The 23,045-nt window shown below is 51.0% G+C and overlaps 1 protein-coding gene across 1 annotated transcript in view; it reads left to right on the forward strand.

Moving 5' to 3' along the window:
• The window catches only part of LOC306762772 (heterogeneous nuclear ribonucleoprotein L-like), a gene marked incomplete at its 3' end in the record, with an annotated part of 50,355 nt that extends 30,931 nt beyond the window's left edge, over nucleotides 1-19,424 (forward strand). The window contains exons 7-13 of the mRNA XM_079249377.1: nucleotides 12,857-13,267; nucleotides 16,861-17,069; nucleotides 17,230-17,351; nucleotides 17,461-17,662; nucleotides 18,269-18,326; nucleotides 18,450-18,548; nucleotides 19,369-19,424. Of these exons, the coding sequence (XP_079105503.1) occupies nucleotides 12,857-13,267; nucleotides 16,861-17,069; nucleotides 17,230-17,351; nucleotides 17,461-17,662; nucleotides 18,269-18,326; nucleotides 18,450-18,548; nucleotides 19,369-19,424 (1,157 nt within the window). The remainder of the gene's footprint in view (nucleotides 1-12,856; nucleotides 13,268-16,860; nucleotides 17,070-17,229; nucleotides 17,352-17,460; nucleotides 17,663-18,268; nucleotides 18,327-18,449; nucleotides 18,549-19,368) is intronic.
• Nucleotides 19,425-23,045: the final 3,621 nt, after the last annotated feature.

Consider the following 23,045-nt stretch of genomic DNA (forward strand, 5'->3'; position numbering starts at 1 on the left):
GATGGATGGATGGATGGACAGATGGATGGATAGATGGAAGGATGGACAGATGGACGGATGAACGGATGGATGGATGCATGGACAGATGGACAGATGGACGGATTGATGGGTGGATGGATGGGTGGAAGGATGTATGGATGGATGGATGGATGGATGGATGGATGGCTGGACGGATGGATGGGTGGATAGAAGGATGGACAGATGGACGGATGGATGGATGGACGGATGGATGGACAGATGGACGGATGGATGGATGGATTGATGGATGGATGGATGGACGGATGGATGGGTGGATGGATGGATGTATGGAAGGATGGACAGATGGACAGATGGATGGACAGATGGAAAGATGGATGGATGGATGGATGGACAGATGGATGATGGACGGATGGACTGATGGATGGGTGGATGGATGGATGTATGGAAGGATGGACAGATGGACGGATGGATGGTTGCATGGACAGATGGACGGATGGATGGGTGGATGGGTGGATGGATGGTTGGAAGGATGGATGGATGGATGGAAGGATGGATGGATGGATGGAAGGATGGACAGATGGAAGGATGAAAGGATGGATGGATTAATTGATGGAAGGATGGATGGATGGATAGATGGGTGGAAGGATGGATGGATGGATTAATTGATGGAAGGATGGACGGATGGATAGATGGGTGGAAGGATGGATGGATGGATGGATGGATGGAAGGATGGATGGATGGATGGAGGAATTGATGGAAGGATGGATGGATGGAAGGATGGACAGATGGAAGGATGGATGGATGAATTGATGGAAGGATGGACGGATGGATGGGTGGATGGATGGATGGATGGATGGATGGATGGATGGGTGGATGGATGGATGGATGGAAGGATGGACAGATGGACAGATGGATGGATGGATGGATGGACAGATGGATGATGGACGGATGGACTGATGGATGGGTGGATGGATGGATGGATGGTTGGAAGGATGGATGGATGGATGGAAGGATGGATGGACGGATGGATGGATGGAGGAATTGATGGAAGGCTGGACGGATGGATGGATGGATGGAAGGATGGACAGATGGAAGGATGAAAGGATGGATGGATTAATTGATGGAAGGATGGACGGATGGATAGATGGGTGGAAGGATGGATGGATGGATGGATGGATGGAGGAATTGATGGAAGGATGGATGGATGGACAGATGGAAGGATGGATGGATGAATTGATGGAAGGATGGACGGATGGATGGGTGGATGGATGGATGGATGGATGGATGGATGGATGGATGGATGGATTGATGGATGGATGGGTGGATGTATGGAAGGATGGAAGGATGGACAGATGGATGGATGGATGGATGGATGGAAGGGTGGACAGATGGACGGATGGGTGGATGGATGGAAGGATGGACAGATGGACGGATGGACGGATGGATGGGTGGATGGATGGATGGAACGATGGACAGATGGACGGATGGATGGATGGATGGAAGGATGGACAGATGGAAGGATTAAAGGATGGATGGATTAATTGATTGAAGGATGGACGGATGGATGGATGGATGGATGGATGGATGGATGGATGGATGGACGGAAGGATGGACAGATGGACAGATGGATGGATGGACAGATGGATGATGGATGGGTGGATGGATGGGTGGATGGATGGATGGATGGGTGGATGGATAGATGTATGGAAGGATGGACAGATGGATGGATGGATGGATGGAAGGGTGGACAGATGGACGGATGGATGGATGAATTGATGGAAGGATGGAAGGATGGATGGGTGGATGGATGGATGGATGGATGGATGGATGGGTGGATGGATGGATTGATGGATGGATGGGTGGATGTATGGAAGGATGGGTGGATGGATGGAAGGATGGACAGATGGACGGATGGATGGGTGGATGGATGGATAGATGGACAGATGGATGGATGGACGGATGGATGGAAGTATGGATGGATGATGGATGGATGGATGGACGGATGGATGGATGGATGGAAGGATGGATGGATGGATGGACAGATGGACAGATGGATGGATGGATGGATGGATGGATTAATTGATGGAAGGATGGACGGATGGATAGATGGGTGGAAGGATGGATGGATGGATGGATGGATGGATGGATGGAAGGATGGATGGATGGATGGAGGAATTGATGGAAGGATGGATGGATGGAAGGATGGACAGATGGACGGATGGATGGATGAATTGATGGAAGGATGGAAGGATGGATGGGTGGATGGATGGATGGATGGATGGATGGATGGGTGGATGGATGGATTGATGGATGGATGGGTGGATGTATGGAAGGATGGGTGGATGGATGGAAGGATGGACAGATGGACGGATGGATGGGTGGATGGATGGATGGAACGATGGACAGATGGACGGATGGATGGATGGATGGAAGGATGGACAGATGGAAGGATGAAAGGATGGATGGATTAATTGATTGAAGGATGGACGGATGGATGGATGGATGGATGGATGGATGGATGGACGGAAGGATGGACAGATGGATGGGTGGATGGATGGATGTATGGAAGGATGGACAGATGGACGGATGGACGGATGGATGGGTGGATGGATGGGTGGAAGGATGGATGGATGGAAGGATGGATGGACGGAGGAGTTGATGGAAGGATGGACGGATGCATGGATGGATGGAAGGATGGACAGATGGAAGGATGAAAAGATGGATGGATTAATTGATGGAAGGATGGACGGATGGATGGAAGGATGGATGGACGGATGGACGGATGGATGGGTGGATGGATGGATGGATGGATGGATGGACAGATGGATGGATAGATGGAAGGATGGACAGATGGACGGATGAACGGATGGATGGATGCATGGACAGATGGACAGATGGACGGATTGATGGGTGGATGGATGGGTGGAAGGATGTATGGATGGATGGATGGATGGATGGATGGATGGATGGCTGGACGGATGGATGGGTGGATAGAAGGATGGACAGATGGACGGATGGATGGATGGACGGATGGATGGACAGATGGACGGATGGATGGATGGATTGATGGATGGAAGGATGGACGGATGGATGGGTGGATGGATGGATGTATGGAAGGATGGACAGATGGACAGATGGATGGACAGATGGAAAGATGGATGGATGGATGGATGGACAGATGGATGATGGACGGATGGACTGATGGATGGGTGGATGGATGGATGTATGGAAGGATGGACAGATGGACGGATGGATGGTTGCATGGACAGATGGACGGATGGATGGGTGGATGGGTGGATGGATGGTTGGAAGGATGGATGGATGGATGGAAGGATGGATGGACGGATGGATGGATGGAGGAATTGATGGAAGGATGGACGGATGGATGGAAGGATGGACAGATGGAAGGATGAAAGGATGGATGGATTAATTGATGGAAGGATGGATGGATGGATAGATGGGTGGAAGGATGGATGGATGGATTAATTGATGGAAGGATGGACGGATGGATAGATGGGTGGAAGGATGGATGGATGGATGGATGGATGGAAGGATGGATGGATGGATGGAGGAATTGATGGAAGGATGGATGGATGGAAGGATGGACAGATGGAAGGATGGATGGATGAATTGATGGAAGGATGGACGGATGGATGGGTGGATGGATGGATGGATGGATGGGTGGATGGATGGATGGATGGAAGGATGGACAGATGGACAGATGGATGGATGGATGGATGGACAGATGGATGATGGACGGATGGACTGATGGATGGGTGGATGGATGGATGGATGGTTGGAAGGATGGAAGGATGGATGGACGGATGGATGGATGGAGGAATTGATGGAAGGATGGACGGATGGATGGATGGATGGAAGGATGGACAGATGGAAGGATGAAAGGATGGATGGATTAATTGATGGAAGGATGGACGGATGGATAGATGGGTGGAAGGATGGATGGATGGATGGATGGATGGATGGATGGATGGATGGATGGAGGAATTGATGGAAGGATGGATGGATGGAAGGATGGACAGATGGAAGGATGGATGGATGAATTGATGGAAGGATGGACGGATGGATGGGTGGATGGATGGATGGATGGATGGATGGATTGATGGATGGATGGGTGGATGTATGGAAGGATGGAAGGATGGACAGATGGATGGATGGATGGATGGATGGAAGGGTGGACAGATGGACGGATGGGTGGATGGATGGAAGGATGGACAGATGGACGGATGGACGGATGGATGGGTGGATGGATGGATGGAACGATGGACAGATGGACGGATGGATGGATGGATGGAAGGATGGACAGATGGAAGGATTAAAGGATGGATGGATTAATTGATTGAAGGATGGACGGATGGATGGATGGATGGATGGATGGATGGATGGATGGACGGAAGGATGGACAGATGGACAGATGGATGGATGGACAGATGGATGATGGATGGGTGGATGGATGGGTGGATGGATGGATGGATGGGTGGATGGATAGATGTATGGAAGGATGGACAGATGGATGGATGGATGGATGGAAGGGTGGACAGATGGACGGATGGGTGGATGGATGGACGGATGGACAGATGGATGGGTGGATGGATGGATAGATGGACAGATGGATGGATGGACGGATGGATGGAAGTATGGATGGATGATGGATGGATGGATGGACGGATGGATGGATGGATGGATGGAAGGATGGATGGATGGATGGACAGATGGACAGATGGATGGATGGATGGATGGATGGATGGATGGATTAATTGATGGAAGGATGGACGGATGGATAGATGGGTGGAAGGATGGATGGATGGATGGATGGATGGATGGAAGGATGGATGGATGGATGGAGGAATTGATGGAAGGATGGATGGATGGAAGGATGGACAGATGGACGGATGGATGGATGAATTGATGGAAGGATGGACGGATGGATGGGTGGATGGATGGATGGATGGATGGATGGGTGGATGGATGGATTGATGGATGGATGGGTGGATGTATGGAAGGATGGGTGGATGGATGGAAGGATGGACAGATGGACGGATGGACGGATGGATGGGTGGATGGATGGATGGAACGATGGACAGATGGACGGATGGATGGATGGATGGAAGGATGGACAGATGGAAGGATGAAAGGATGGATGGATTAATTGATTGAAGGATGGACGGATGGATGGATGGATGGATGGATGGATGGACGGAAGGATGGACAGATGGACAGATGGATGGATGGACAGATGGATGATGGATGGGTGGATGGATGGGTGGATGGATAGATGTATGGAAGGATGGAAGGATGGACAGATGGATGGATGGAAGGGTGGACAGATGGACGGATGGGTGGATGGATGGACGGATGGACAGATGGATGGGTGGATGGATGGATAGATGGACAGATGGATGGATGGACGGATGGATGGAAGTATGGATGGATGATGGATGGATGGATGGACGGATGGATGGATGGATGGATGGATGGACAGATGGACAGATGGATGGATGGATGGATCGAAGGATGGTTGGATGGATGGACGGATGGATGGATGGATGGATGGATGGATGGATGGACTGATGGATGGATGGATGGATGGAAGGATTGATGGATGGATGGAAGGATGGATGGATGGACAGATGGACAGATGGACAGATGGACGGATGGACGGGTGGATGGGTGGATGGATGGATGGCTGGTCGGATGGATGGGTGGATGGAAGGATGGACAGATGGAAGGATGGATGGATGGATGAATGGATGGATGGAAGGATGGATGGATGGATGGAGGAATTGATGGAAGGATGGATGGATGGAAGGATGGACAGATGGAAGGATGGATGGATGAATTGATGGAAGGATGGACGGATGGATGGATGGATGGATGGGTGGATGGATGGATTGAAGGATGGATGGGTGGATGTATGGAAGGATGGAAGGATGGACAGATGGATGGATGGATGGAAGGGTGGACAGATGGACGAATGGGTGGATGGATGGAAGGATGGACAGATGGACGGATGGATGGGTGGATGGATGGATGGAACGATGGACAGATGGACGGATGGATGGATGGATGGAAGGATGGACAGATGGAAGGATGAAAGGATGGATGGATTAATTGATTGAAGGATGGACGGATGGATGGATGGATGGATGGACGGAAGGATGGACAGATGGACAGATGGATGGATGGACAGATGGATGATGGATGGGTGGATGGATGGATGGATGGATGGGTGGATGGATGGGTGGATGGATGGATGGATGGATGGATGGAAGGGTGGACAGATGGACGGATGGGTGGATGGATGGACGGATGGACAGATGGATGGGTGGATGGATGGATAGATGGACAGATGGATGGATGGACGGATGGATGGAAGTATGGATGGATGATGGATGGATGGATGGACGGATGGATGGATGGATGGAAGGATGGATGGATGGATGGACAGATGGATGGATGGATGGATCGAAGGATGGATGGATGGAAGGATTGATGGATGGATGGAAGGATGGATGGATGGATGGAAGGATGGATGGACGGATCGATGGAAGGATGGACGGATGGATGGATGGATGGAAGGATGGACAGATGGAAGGATTAAAGGATGGATGGATTAATTGATGGAAGGATGGACGGATGGATAGATGGGTGGAAGGATGGATGGATGGATGGATGGATGGATGGAAGGATGGATGGATGGATGGAGGAATTGATGGAAGGATGGATGGATGGAAGGATGGACAGATGGAAGGATGGACGGATGGATGGGTGGATGGATGGATGGATGGAAGGATGGACAGATGGACAGATGGATGGATGGATGGATGGACAGATGGATGATGGACGGATGGACTGATGGATGGGTGGATGGATGGATGTATGGAAGGATGGACAGATGGACGGATGGATGGTTGCATGGACAGATGGACGGATGGATGGGTGGATGGATGGTTGGAAGGATGGATGGATGGATGGAAAGATGGATGGACGGATGGATGGATGGAGGAATTGATGGAAGGATGGACGGATGGATGGATGGATGGATGGAAGGATGGACAGATGGAAGGATGAAAGGATGGATGGATTAATTGATGGAAGGATGGACGGATGGATAGATGGGTGGAAGGATGGATGGATGGATGGATGGATGGATGGAAGGATGGATGGATGGATGGAGGAATTGATGGAAGGATGGATGGATGGAAGGATGGACAGATGGAAGGATGGATGGATGAATTGATGGAAGGATGGACAGATGGATGGGTGGATGGATGGATGGATGGATGGAAGGATGGACAGATGGACAGATGGATGGATGGATGGATGGACAGATGGATGATGGATGGGTGGATGGATGGATGGATGGATGGGTGGATGGATGGATGGAAGGATGGACAGATGGATGGATGGATGGATGGATGGAAAGGTGGACAGATGGACGGATGGGTGGATGTATGGACGGATGGACGGATGGATGGGTGGATGGATGGATGGAAGGATGGACAGATGGACGGATGGATGGATGGATGGATGGAAGGATGGAAGGATGGACAGATGGAAGGATGGATGGATGAATTGATGGAAGGATAGACGGTTGGATGGGTGGATGGATGGATGGATTGATGGATGGATGGGTGGATGTATGGAAGGATGGAAGGATGGACAGATGGATGGATGGATGGATGGATTGAAGGGTGGACAGATGGACGGATGGGTGGATGGATGGATGGAAGGATGGACAGATGGAAGGATGAAAGGATGGATGGATTAATTGATTGAAGGATGGACGGATGGATAGATGGGTGGAAGGATGGATGGATGGATGGATGGATGGATGGAAGGATGGATGGATGGATGGAGGAATTGATGGAAGGATGGATGGATGGAAGGATGGACAGATGGAAGGATGGATGGATGAATTGATGGAAGGATGGACGGATGGATGGGTGGATGGATGGATGGATGGATGGAAGGATGGACAGATGGACAGATGGATGGATGGATGGATGGACAGATGGATGATGGATGGGTGGATGGATGGATGGATGGATGGGTGGATGGATGGATGGAAGGATGGACAGATGGATGGATGGATGGATGGATGGAAAGGTGGACAGATGGACGGATGGGTGGATGTATGGACGGATGGACGGATGGATGGGTGGATGGATGGATGGAAGGATGGACAGATGGACGGATGGAGTGATGGATGGATGGATGGAAGGATGGAAGGATGGACAGATGGAAGGATGGATGGATGAATTGATGGAAGGATAGACGGTTGGATGGGTGGATGGATGGATGGATTGATGGATGGATGGGTGGATGTATGGAAGGATGGAAGGATGGACAGATGGATGGATGGATGGATGGATTGAAGGGTGGACAGATGGACGGATGGGTGGATGGATGGAAGGATGGACAGATGGACGGATGGACGGATGGATGGGTGGATGGATGGATGGAACGATGGACAGATGGACGGATGGATGGATGGAAGGATGGACAGATGGAAGGATGGATGGATGGAAGGATGGACAGATGGACGGATGGACGGATGGATGGATGGATAGACGGTTGGATGGGTGGATGGATGGATGGATGGATGGATGGATGGAAGGATGGAAGGATGGACAGATTGACGGATGGACGGATGGACGGATAGATGGACAGATGGATGATGGATGGGTGGATGGATTGATGGATGGAAGGATGGACGGATGGATGGGTGGATGGATGGATGGATGGATGGATAGATGGAAGGATGGAAGGATGGACAGATGGACGGATGGATGGATGGACGGATAGATGGACAGATGGATGATGGATGGGTGGATGGATTGATGGATGGAAGGATGGACGGATGGATGGGTGGATGGATGGATGGATGGATGATGGATGGGTGGATGGATGGATGGATGGATGGATGGAAGGACGGGTGGATGGAAGGATGGACAGATGGATGGGTGGATGGATGGATGGATGGATGGATGGATGGACGGATGGATGGACGGATGGATTGATGGACGGGTGGATGGGTGGATGGAAGGATGGACAGATGGATGGGTGGATGGATGGATGGATGGGTGGATGGAAGGATGGACAGATGGATGGGTGGATAGGATGGATGGATGTATGGATGTATGGAAGGATGGAAGGATGGACCGATGGACGGATGGATGGACAGATGGATGATGGATGGGTGGATGGATGGATGGATGGATAGATGGAAGGATGGACAGATGGACGGATGGATGGAAGGATGGACAGATGGATGGGTGGATGTATGGATGGATGGATGGAAGGATGGACGGATGGGTGGATGGATGGATGGAAGGATGGACAGATGGACGGATGGATGGATGGATGGATGGCTGGACGGATGGATGGACGGATGGATGGACGGGTGGATGGACAGATGGATGGGTGGATGGATGGATGGATGGATAGATGGACGGATGGATGGAAGGATGGAAGGATGGACAGATGGAAGGATGGAAGGATGGACAGATGGACGGATGGATGGATGGAAGGATGGACAGATGGACGGATGGACGGACAGATGGATGATGGATGGGTGGATGGATGAAAGGATGGATAGATGGACGGATGGATGGAAGGATGTATGATGGAAGGATGGACAGATGGACAGATGGGTGGGTGGGTGGATGGATGGATGGATGGATGGATGGATGGATGGATGGAAGGATGGACAGATGGATGGGTGGATGTATGGATGGATGGATGGACGGATGGGTGGATGGATGGAAGGATGGATGGATGGATGGATGGAAGGATGGATGGATGGATGGAAGGATGGACAGATGGATGGGTGGATGTATGGATGGATGGATGGACGGATGGGTGGATGGATGGATGGACGGATGGATGGAAGGATGGAAGGATGGACAGATGGACGGATGGATGGATGGACGGATGGATGGACGGATGGATGGATAGATGGATGGAAGGATGGAAGGATGGACAGATGGACGGATGGATGGATGGACGGATGGATGGAAGGATGGATGGATGGATGGAAGGATGGATGGATGGAAGGATAGATGGATCGATTTTCCTGGTGGTACATTATGATATTCCATAAAGCAGAAATCCAGAAGTCCTTCTGGCCTCCTGCGGAGGTTTCTAGAAGTTAAGTAAACCCAGATGGTCTGAGCGCCAGATGGAACTTCCACCCAGTCAACCAAGTTCTGCACAAAAGTCCAGAATTCATTTGGAGCTGGTTTCACTGTCACCAGTCCGCAGATGGGCACATCAGGAAGCACATCGTCACAAGAGTTTTTTCAGGTGTGAGCTGACCATGAGGTGGAGAAGACAGGAGCTAGGTTGGTTCTGTGTGGGGAAACTGACCAGAGGACCAGCTTACTGGACCCACAGTCTTTTTCTGTGGTGATTCCTGTTCCCTGGTGGGCGTGGTCAGCTGGGAACTGGAGGCACACCTGATCCACATTCCAGCAATCATCAGACAACCTATTTAAGACCAGCTGTGCCTGTGACATTCAGTTTGTTTTTGGGAGCAGCCACAGTGTTGCAATGTTTTTATTTATGGACGGCATTTCACTGAAGACTGTTGGACAAACAAGGACCAGTATGACGGGGATTTGCTACCAGGCTTTTGTTGAAAGGAGGGTCTGTTCCTACAATTAAGGACCGCGATTGCCAGACACAAGCTGTAAATAAAAATGAATTACTCAAAAAAACCATTGTATTGTCTTGATAGTACGCGAGCAACTACTGTACCATACTCAAGGAAATAACCCACAATTACTTTATGTGATAGCTGGTAACACTAATGTAAAGATGACCAGTTAGCTGTCAAACCTTTAGATGGAAATGATTATGATGCATTTTACTGTGGCATTAGACCAATACTGTGCGTTGAAGAACCTTCTTCTTGTATGGTTTGTCATTTTCATGAAACAACAGATCTAGAAGGAGGATGTAACTGATAACCATGGTAAAAACATCCTGGTGATGAGCTACATCTAACAACAAAAGTAAATGGCAATGCAACTAACATAACTATGCTAACAACATCACAGTTATCAGCTATGTAAAACAATAGATATCGAAGCAGGGATGCCACAAATGTGATGACCATCCTAAAACCATCCTGGTGATTAACCACTTGAAACCATGACATAAATGGGGGAAGAAGCTGTCATCACCGTAGTTCTAATGGCCGCCCTGTCCAGTTTAACAGGACAACACCAAGCTAGGTCTTCTTTACATCAGACGTGGTCTTCAGGATGATTCATCACTTCTTTACTTCAGATTTATCACCCCTGGACCGGGAATGTGTCGTCCACGCCGTCTAAATGCTCAACTTTCCATAAAATTGAAATGTTCTTATTGTCCTAAGTCCTTGTGGGACACATGGCCAGGACACTAAAACATTCCCAAACATGGCATGACACACTGAACTTCACATACTGTGTGTGTTGCATCACAGCTTTCTGTGGCAAAGAAGTCTGTCGGGAGTTCCAACCTGACATTATTCACATCTGTAGCAACACAGTTATCTCTTAGAACAGTCATAGTCCATGTACACAGTAAAGCTATGATTATAGATGTTACAGAATATTATGTTAAATATCTTTTATAGCAGCCTGTGAACAACTATATATACATGTATGTATTGATCAGGAAGCCAGGCTTCTGCTGTGACTGCCAGTGCTGGTACAGAGACAAAGCAATGAAAACCTTTGGGACAGTTCTCGTCCCCTCCAGCCAAGCCGTCCACATCAGGACTAAGACCAGCAGAAAGGGCACATATCCAGCTGGAGGAAAACGACAACGGTGCTGACACCACATTTCTCTCAGCAACCTTTCCGTCTCCAAACCCGACTTCTGATCCTGATGAGTCACTCAGTCCTCACAGCGGTGTTTACGTCCACATCCACGACGACCTGACGTTCCCCGTACGTCCACGACCACGACGACCCGCGGTTCCCCTTACGTCCACATCCACAACGACCTGACGTTCCCCGTACGTCCACGACCACGACGACCCGCGGTTCCCCTTATGTCCACATCCACGACGACCTGACGTTCCCCTTACGTCCACATCCACGACTACCCGCCGTTCCCCGTACGTCCACGACCACGACGACCCGCGGTTCCCCGTACGTCCACATCCACGACGACCTGACGTTCCCCGTACGTCCACGACCACGACGACCCGCGGTTCCCCTTACGTCCACATCCACGACGACCTGACGTTCCCCTTACGTCCACATCCACGACTACCCGCCGTTCCCCGTACGACCACGACGACCCGCGGTTCCCCGTACGTCCACATCCACGACGACCTGACGTTCCCCGTACGTCCACGACCACGACGACCCGCGGTTCCCCTTACGTCCACATCCACGACGACCTGACGTTCCCCGTACGTCCACGATCACGACGACCCGCGGTTGCCCGTACGTCCACATCCACGACGACCCGCTGTTCCCCGTACGTCCACGACCACGATGACCCGCTGTTCCCCGTACATCCATGTCCACGACGACCCGCGGTTCCCCGTACGTCCACGACGACCCGCAGTTCCCCTTACGTCCACATCCACGACGACCTGACGTTCCCCGTACGTCCACGACCACGACGACCCGCGGTTCCCCTTACGTCCACATCCACGACGACCTGACGTTCCCCGTACGTCCACGACCACGACAACCCGCGGTTCCCCTTACGTCCACATCCACGACGACCTGACGTTCCCCGTACGTCCACGACCACGACGACCCGCGGTTCCCCGTACGTCCACATCCACGACGACCCGCTGTTCCCCGTACGTCCACGACCACGACGACCCGCGGTTCCCCGTACGTCCAAGATGACCCGCCGTTACCCGTACGTCCACGACGACCCACCGTTCCCCGTACGTCCACAACGACCCGCGGTTCCCCTTACGTCCACATCCACGACGACCTGACGTTCCCCGTACGTCCACGACCACGACGACCCGCGGTTCCCCTTACGTCCACATCCACGACGACCTTCCGTTCCCCGTACGTCCACGACCACGACGACCCGCGGTTGCCCGTACGTCCACATCCACGACGACCCGCTGTTCCCCGTACGTCCACGACCACGATGACCCGCTGTTCCCCGTACATCCATGTCCACGACGACCCGCGGTTCCCCGTACGTCCACGACGACCCGCAGTTCCCCTTACGTCCACATCCACTACGACCCGCGGTTCCCCTTACATCCACATCCACGACGACCCGCCGTTCCCCGTACGTCCACGACGACCCGCGGTTCCCCTTACGTCCACATCCACGACGACCTGACGTTCCCCGTACGTCCACGACCACGACGACCCGCGGTTCCCCTTACGTCCACATCCACGACGACCTGACGTTCCCCGTACGTCCACGACCACGACGACCCGCGGTTCCCCTTACGTCCACATCCACGACGACCTGACGTTCCCCGTACGTCCACGACCACGACGACCCGCGGTTGCCCGTACGTCCACATCCACGACGACCCGCTGTTCCCCGTACGTCCACAACCACGATGACCCGCTGTTCCCCGTACGTCCACGACGACCCGCAGTTCCCCTTACGTCCACATCCACTCCGACCCGCGGTTCCCCTTACATCCACATCCACGACGACCCGCCGTTCCCCGTACGTCCACGACGACCCGCGGTTCCCCTTACGTCCACATCCACGACGACCTGACGTTCCCCGTACGTCCACGACCACGACGACCCGCGGTTCCCCTTACGTCCACATCCACGACGACCTGACGTTCCCCGTACGTCCACGACCACGACGACCCGCGGTTCCCCTTACGTCCACATCCACGACGACCTGACGTTCCCCGTACGTCCACGGCCACGACGACCCGCGGTTCCCCTTACGTCCACATCCGCGACGACCTGACGTTCCCCGTACGTCCACGACCACGACGACCCGCGGTTCCCCTTACGTCCACATCCGCGACGACCTGACGTTCCCCGTACGTTCACGACCACGACGACCCGCGGTTCCCCTTACGTCCACATCCGCGACGACCTGACGTTCCCCGTACGTCCACGACCACGACGACCCGCGGTTCCCCTTACGTCCACGACCACGACGACCTGACGTTCCCCGTACGTCCACGACCACGACGACCCGCGGTTCCCCTTACGTCCACATCCACGACGACCTGACGTTCCCCGTACGTCCACGACCACGACGACCCGCGGTTCCTCTTACGTCCACATCCACGACGACCCGCCGTTCCCCGTACGTCCACGACGACCCGCCGTTCTGGACCAAGCACTTATTGATGTAATTGTACAGGACTCAAAACCCCTTTCAATTGTGGACAATAACAGTTTCGGCATACCATATATAATAATAAAGAGCAAGAATGGCAACAAACTCTGTTGCAGCACCCAGCTGGGAGCAATCATGCAATTGGCACAATGTGAATGGAAGCAGCTTCAATAAAAAGTAGGGCTTCCTCCCGTGGGCACAAGCCTGAGCTTGTGCGTGAGGTTGAGCGGTTCCGACTAGATATAGTTGGACTCACCTCGACGCATGGCTTGGGCTCTGGAACCAGAACCCTCGAGAGGGGCTGGACCTTCTTCCACTCTGGAGTTGCTCATGGTGAGAGGCGCCGAGCAGGTGTGGGCATTCTCATCAGCCCCCAGCTTGGTGCCTGCACGTTGGGGTTTACCCCGGTGGATGAAAGGGTAGTTTCCCTCCGCCTCCGGGTGGGGGGACGGGTCCTGACTGTTGTCTGTGCTTATGCACCGAACAGCAGTTCAGAGTACCCACCCTTTCTGGAGTCCTTGGAGGGAGTGCTGGAGGGTGCTCCTTCTGGGGACTCCATTGTTCTGCTGGGGGACTTCAATGCTCACGTGGGCAATGACAGTGAGACCTGGAGGGGAGTGATTGGGAGGCATGGTCCCCCCCAACCCCCCCTCTGAACCCAAATGGTGTTTTGTTATTGGACTTCTGTGCTCGTCATGGATTGTCCATAACGAACACCATGTTCCAGCATAAGAGTGTCCATATGTACACCTGGCATCAGGATTCCCTGGGCCGCAGTTCGATGATGGATTTTGTAGTCGTATCATCGGACCTGCGGCCACATACCTTGGACACTCGGGTGAAGAGGGGGGCGGAGCTTCAACTGATCACCACCTGGTGGTGAGTTGGCTCAGGTGGTGGGGGAGGAAGCCGGTCAGATCTGGCAGGCCCAAACGTGTTGTGAGGGTCTGCTGGGAACGTCTGGCTGAGTCCCCTGTCAGAGCGAGCTTCAACTCCCACCTTCAGCAGAGCTTCAACCATGTCCCGAGTGAGGCGGGGGACATTGAGTCCAAATGGGCTGAGGCGGCCAGCCGGAGCTGTGGTTGTAAGGTCGTTGGTGCCTGTCGTGGCGGTAATCCCAGGACTCGTTGGTGGACACCAGCAGTGAGGGATGCCGTCAAGCTGAAGAAGGAGTCCTATCGGGCCTTCTTGGCCTGTGGGACTCTGGAGGCAGCTGATGGGTACCGACAGGCTAAGCGGCATGCGGCTTTGGCTGTTGCCGAGGCAAAAACTCGAGCATGGGAGGAGTTCGGCGAGGCCATGGAGAAAGACTTCCGGACGGCTTCGAGGAGATTCTGGTCCACCATCCGGCGGCTCAGGAGGGGGAAGCAGTGCTCCGTCAATACTGTGTACAGTGGAGGTGGGGAGCTGCTGACCTCAACTCAGGACGTTGTGGGTCGGTGGAAGGAATACTTCGAAGACCTCCTCAATCCTACCAACACGTCTTCCGATGAGGGAGCAGAGCTGGGGGACTCAGGGGTGGACTCTCCTATCTCTGGGGCTGAAGTCGCTGAGGTGGTCAAAAAGCTCCTTGGCGGCAAGGCCCCGGGGGGGGATGAGATCCTCCTGGAGTTCCTTAAGGCTCTGGATGCTGTGGGGCTGTCCTGGCTGACACGCCTCTGCAGCATCGCGTGGACATCGGGGACAGTACCGCTGGACTGGCAGACTGGGGTGGTGGTCCCCCTTTTTAAGAAGGGGGACCGGAGGGTGTGTTCCAATTACAGGGGAATCACACTCCTCAGCCTCCCTGGTAAGGTCTATTCAGGGGTCCTGGAGAGGAGGGTCCGCCGGATAGTGGAATCCCGGATTGAGGAGGAGCAGTGTGGTTTTCGTCCTGGTCGCGGAACAGTGGACCAGCTCTATACCCTCTCTGGGGTCCTGGAGGGGGCATGGGAGTTTGTCCAATCAGTCTACATGTGTTTTGTGGACCTGGAGAAGGCGTTCCACCGTGTCCCCCGGGGGCTCCTGTGGGGGGTACTCCGGGAGTATGGGGTATCGGACCCCCTTGTACGAGCTGTCCGGACAGAATTTCTAGGCGCAGCCAAGGTGTTGAGGGGATCCAGCTTGGTGGCCTCAGGATTGGGTGCTTAGGCTGCTGCCCCCGCGACCCCGGATAAGCGGCAGAAGATGGCTGGATGGATGGATAAATGACTGTAGCACAGCATAGAATAGAATAGAATAGAATAGAATAGAATAGAATAGAATAGAATAGAATAGTGCACACCTGGTTTTGTAAGTACAACAGATTTATGATGAGCCTCCTGATCTTGATGTCAGGAGCATCTTCAGAACCTGCTTTGATCTGTGTCGGAACTGGGTTTTGCCTCGTTTCCATGTGGGCCAGGTCATGGTGGCCAGAAGCCTGCCATCTCCCATGGAACTGGCAGCTGTAATAAACTCTGCACACCCGAATGAGTGCATTAATGGCCATTATGAAAACAGAATATAACTTACACACACTCCACATATCAAACAGTCCATGGAGTTCATCTGAGTGAACGCCACCTGTCTCCTTTGCTCCAGCCTGCCCCCTGCTGACTCTGCCCAGCAACAGAAGATACAAGCTGACCTCAGTGGATGTCCCAGACATGGTGGCCTACCCCCTGACCCAGTCATCCACATATTATGGTTATGCTGCCAGTTCAGTCGCCATGGTAGGAGCCCTTCACCCTTCCAAGATGAACTGCACCCGCATCTTTAATCTCTTCTGTCTCTACGGCAACATTGAGAAGGTCAGTGCAGGTTTATTCCTATACTGGGACCATAAAGGGGTTACAAAAGTGTGGGGAAACACTTATGTTATGATCAGATGAAAGATTCAGAGAGTTTCCATGTTGAGTAGGTGCATGTACAGTTCAGTCATCATCTACATCACTTTATGTGTGTTTGCAGGTAAAGTTCATGAAGAGTGTACCTGGTACAGCACTGGTTGAGATGGGAGATGAGTACGCTGTGGACCGAGCCATCACACACCTCAACAGCATCAAGTTGTTTGGAAATAGACTCAGTGTGTGGTAAGAAATGGATCAAACCACATCCTGAGTTCTTCTGGGGAGGAGGATGTACAATACCCACAATCCCCATCATGTTCGTATACTACAAATACTGTATGTGTGTGTGTAGTGTTTCCAAGCAGCATGCAGTGATACCCGGTCAGGTGTTTGACTTGGAGGACGGGAGCAGAAGCTATAAGGACTTTGCCATGACCAGAAATAACCGCTTCAGCAGCGCAGGACAAGCTTCCAAAAACATCATCCAGCCTCCGTCTGCTGTGCTGCACTACTACAACGTTCCTCCGTGTACATCTCAAGATTACTTACTGAAGGTGTGTTTCCTGTAGATAAAGCTTTGGACTTTATTTGGACCACCTGAACCAGAACCAGAGGGGAAAATGTCCACCAGAACCAGAACCAGGGGGGAAAAAATTCCACCTGAACCAGAACCGTGGAGGGAAAACCTCCACCAGAACCAGAACTAGAGAGGAAAACCTCCACCAGAACCAGAACCAGAGAGGAAAACCTCCACCAGAACCAGAACCAGAGAGGAAAACCTCCACCAAAACCAGTACCAGAGAGGAAAACCTCCGCCAGAACGAGTATCATAGAGGAAAACCATTCTCAGATCCAGTACCAGGGGGATACCTCTAGCTATCCTGGGATCTGGTTCCGTGAAGACGCTCTGATAGGTGAAGGTTCTACTGGTCAACGTTCAGAAGGAACCAGCAGTAAAGCTGTAGTCTGGGTGAAGTTCTGATGGGAAACTCTGAGATCTTTAAGATCCAGAGGATCCAGCTCACCAACATGTTTCTTTACATTCTCTTTGTTTCCTGCTAAATGCAGATTACAATGCCAAGTGGTTCTGATGACAGTCAAAACCCTCAGAAACTCAGAACCTACCGCAGTAAGTCATGTCTGTTTCCGTGTTTCTGTAGTTGTGCGCGGAGCATGAAGTGCCCGGCTTTACTAAATTCAAGATGTTAGATGCCAGACGTAAGTAGAGATGCCGCCTGCGACGTACTCCGAGGTTCTGTTCCAGTTTATTTCTGGCTTTAAATGGAACATGGTTGTTTTTGTTTGATTCATTTGGGTTTTTATGTGATGTTTCCTCTTCAGCCTCTTCTAAGACCGCCTCTGGTTTGTTGGAGTTTCATAGTAAGACCGAAGCTGTGGAGGTTCTTACTGTTCTCAACCACTTCCAGATCAGGATACCCAGTAAGTCCTGACCTGTAGTCCTCAAAAATTAGTCTGTGTTAACTGTGTTAGTCCACAGTTCGTAGACTTTGTCATTCTTTACAAGACTTTGTCAGCTTTACCAATAAGTTTGCATGAAATATTTTACAAGCCTAGTTCCAAAATTAGTTGGGATGCTAAATGTAGATAGAAAAATATTTAAAAAAATGTAGATAGAGAAATAAAAAAAAAATGTAGATAGAAAATAGAAAAAATGTAGATAGAAAAATAAAAAAAATGTAGATAGAAAAATAAAAAAAAATGTAGACAGAAAAATAGAAAAAATGTAGATAGAAAATAGAAAAATGTAGATAGAGAAATAAAAAATGTAGATAGAAAAATAGACAAAATATAGATAGAAAAATAAAAAAAAATGTAGATAGAAAAATGAAAAAATGTAGATAGAAAAATAGAAAAAATAGGAAAAAATAGCCAAATGATAAAAGGTCTCCTCAGTTTCATCATCTGATATCTGTTTATCTTCTGCTGGGAAAAACATCTGGAAGGTTTTCCAGAAATGTTTTGTTTTATCAGGAAAGTAAATTCATATTCAACTTGAGGTGTTGGACAGAAATCTGAATGATACAACATGGACAAATAAAACTATATAAAACTGTGCAAGATATGACTTGATAGGAATTGTTTCCATTGGGCTTGTATATCATACTAACAGTGTAACTGCAATTATTTTTGATGCACTGAATGAACTGTGTTACTCAGTAAAGGTTAATTTCTCCGTCTTTAGTTCATCGTTCATGTTTCAGTCAGCCACTGCATTTGTTGTGCCTGTGTGTGATTTCAGATGGATCCAACCCATACACCCTGAAACTGTGTTTTTCCACCTCTTCTCATCTATAAACATTCGAAAAAAAATTACGATAAAGTGGTGATGACTGACCTCTGGTCCCACACGGGAAGAGGAGCGTTTCCAAGCACATCAGAGATAAATACAGATGAAAGGAAGGAAGAGAGGGATGCTGCAAGACGACACAGTGGAAAAAAGCGTCTCCATCATCTCACCATCCAGTCACAGTTCCACACTGGCCGAAGACATCAAGTGGGGCTTCTGTTGGATGTTTCTACGGCGATCGCTCATGGGACGGCTCTTTGCCCCACATTTGTAATGTTAACTCAATGAAATACCTTGAAATTAGACATTTTAACCTAAAATTGTATTTCTGCTATGTAGCAAGTCCTTCATTCTGTTGTTACATTAACAACAAAAAAGTTTCATGCTGAATATGAAAGAAAATTCTATTCAATTCAATTCAACTTTATTTGTATAGCGCCACTTCACAACAATGTTGTCACAGGGCACTTTACATACCCGAATCAACATACACATCATTTCAAACCAATTCATACATATCCTATAATAGAAACTAACTGATTGCATCGAGTCATGACTTCAATCCAATCCCCCATCCTGAGCTGCACGAGGCGACAGAAAACAAAAGTTATTTGCCCCATAAAGGGTTGAAGTGGAAGTCACACAGGACACACATTGGACACACTGGACACACTGGATACACAGGACACACATTGGACACACTGGACACACTGGATACACTGGACACACTGGGTACACACTGGGGACACACTGGACACACACTGGACAGACTGGACAGACTGGATACACTGGGTACACACTGGACACACTGGGTACAGTGGACACACTGGGTACACACTTGGTACACTGGATAGACTGGACACATTGGGTTCACTGGACACACTCTTGACACACGACTGGGTACACTGGATAGACTGGACACATACTGGGTACACTAGGCACACTCTTGACACAAACTGGACACACTGGGTACAGTGGACACACTGGATACACTGGATACACTGTTCACACTGGACACACTGGATACACTGAACACACTGGACACACTGAACACACTGGATACACTGAACACACTGGATACACTGGACACACTGAACACACTGGACACACTGGACACACTGGGTACACTGGGTACAGTGGACACACTTTTCACACTGGACACACTGGGTGTACACTGGATACACTGGACACACTGGACACACTTTTCACACTGGACACACAGGACACACACTGGGTGTACACTGGACACACTGGATACACTGGGAACACTGGGCACACTGGACACATTGGGCACACTGGACACACTGTTTACACTGGATACACTGGACACACTCTTCACACTGGGTACACTGGATACACTGGACACACTGGGTACACTGGGTACACTGAGCACACTGGATACACTGGGTACACTGGGCACACTGGACACACTGGATACACTGGACACACTGTTCACACTGGGTACACTGGACACACTGGATACACTGTTCACACTGGACACACTGGGCACACTGGACACATTGGACACACTGGGCACACTGGACACATTGGGCACACTGGGTACACTGGACACACTGGGCACACTGGACACATTGGGCACACTGGGTACACTGGACACACTGTTCACACTGGGTACACTGGACACACTGAATACACTGGATACACTGGACACACTGGACACACCGGACACACTGGATACACTGGACACACTGTTCACACTGGGTACACTGGACACACTGGACACACTGGACACATTGGGCACACTGGGTACACTGGACACACTGGGCACACTGGACACATTGGAGACACTGGGCACACTGGACACACTGGGCACACTGGGCACACTGGATACACTGGGCACACTGGATACACTGGACACACTGTTCACACTGGGTACACTGAGCACACTGGATACACTGGGTACACTGGACACACTGGGCACACTGGACACACTGGGCACACTGGACACACTGGGTACACTGGACACACTGTTCACACTGGGTACACTGGGCACACTGGACACACTGGACACACTGAATACACTGGATACACTGTTCACACTGGGTTCACTGGACACACTGGATACACTGGATACACTGTTCACACTGGACACACTGGACACATTGGACACACTGGGCACACTGGGCACACTGGACACATTGGACACACTGGACACATTGGACACACTGGGCACACTGGACACACTGGACACATTGGACACACTGGAGACATTGGACACACTGGGCACACTGGACACACTGGATACACTGGACACACTGTTCACACTGGGTACACTGGACACACTGGATACACTGGATACACTGTTCACACTGGACACACTGGACACATTGGACACACTGGGCACACTGGACACACTGGACACACTGGACACACTGGATACACTGGACACACTGAACACACTGGGTACAGTGGACACACTTTTCACACTGGACACACTGGACACCCATTGGGTGTACACTGGATACACTGGACACACTGGACACACTTTTCACACTGGACACACACTGGGTGTACACTGGACACACTGGGCACACTGGACACATTGGGCACACTGGATACACTGGATACACTGTTCACACTGGGTACACTGGACACACTGGGCACACTGGATACACTGACACACTGGATACACTGGACACACTGTTCACACTGGGTACACTGGATACACTGTTCACACTGGGCACACTGGACACATTGGACACACTGGATACACTGGACACACTGGACACATTGGGCACACTGGACACATTGGACACACACTGGGTGTACACTGACACACTGGGCACACTGGACACATTGGACACACTGGACACATTGGGCACACTGGACACACTGGACACATTGGGCACACTGGGTACACTGGACACATTGGGCACACTGGACACATTGGACACACACTGGGTGTACACTGACACACTGGGCACACTGGACACATTGGACACACTGGACACATTGGGCACACTGGGTACACTGGACACATTGGACACACTGGACACATTGGGCACACTGGACACACTGGACACATTGGGCACACTGGGTACACTGGACACACTGGGCACACTGGACACATTGGGCACATTGGGCACACTGGACACACTGGATACACTGGATACACTGTTCACACTGGACACACTGGGCACACTGGATACACTGACACACTGTTCACACTGGACACACTGGATACACTGTTCACACTGGGTACACTGGACACACTGGACACATTGGGCACACTGGGCACACTGGACACATTGGGCACACTGGACACACTGGATACACTGGACACACTGTTCACACTGGGTACACTGGACACACTGGGCACACTGGATACACTGACACACTGGATACACTGGACACACTGGATACACACTGGGTGTACACTGACACACTGGATACACTGGACACACTGGACACACTGGATACACTGGACACACTGGACATACTGGACACACTGGACACACTGGATACACTGGACACACTGGACACACTGGATACACTGGACACACTGGATACACTGGACACACTGGACATACTGGACACACTGGACACACTGGATACACTGGACACACTGGATACACACTGGGTGTACACTGACACACTGGATACACTGG

Source organism: Telmatherina bonti (assembly GCF_933228915.1).
Source record: "Telmatherina bonti genome assembly, chromosome: 11".
NCBI lineage: Eukaryota > Metazoa > Chordata > Actinopteri > Atheriniformes > Telmatherinidae > Telmatherina > Telmatherina bonti.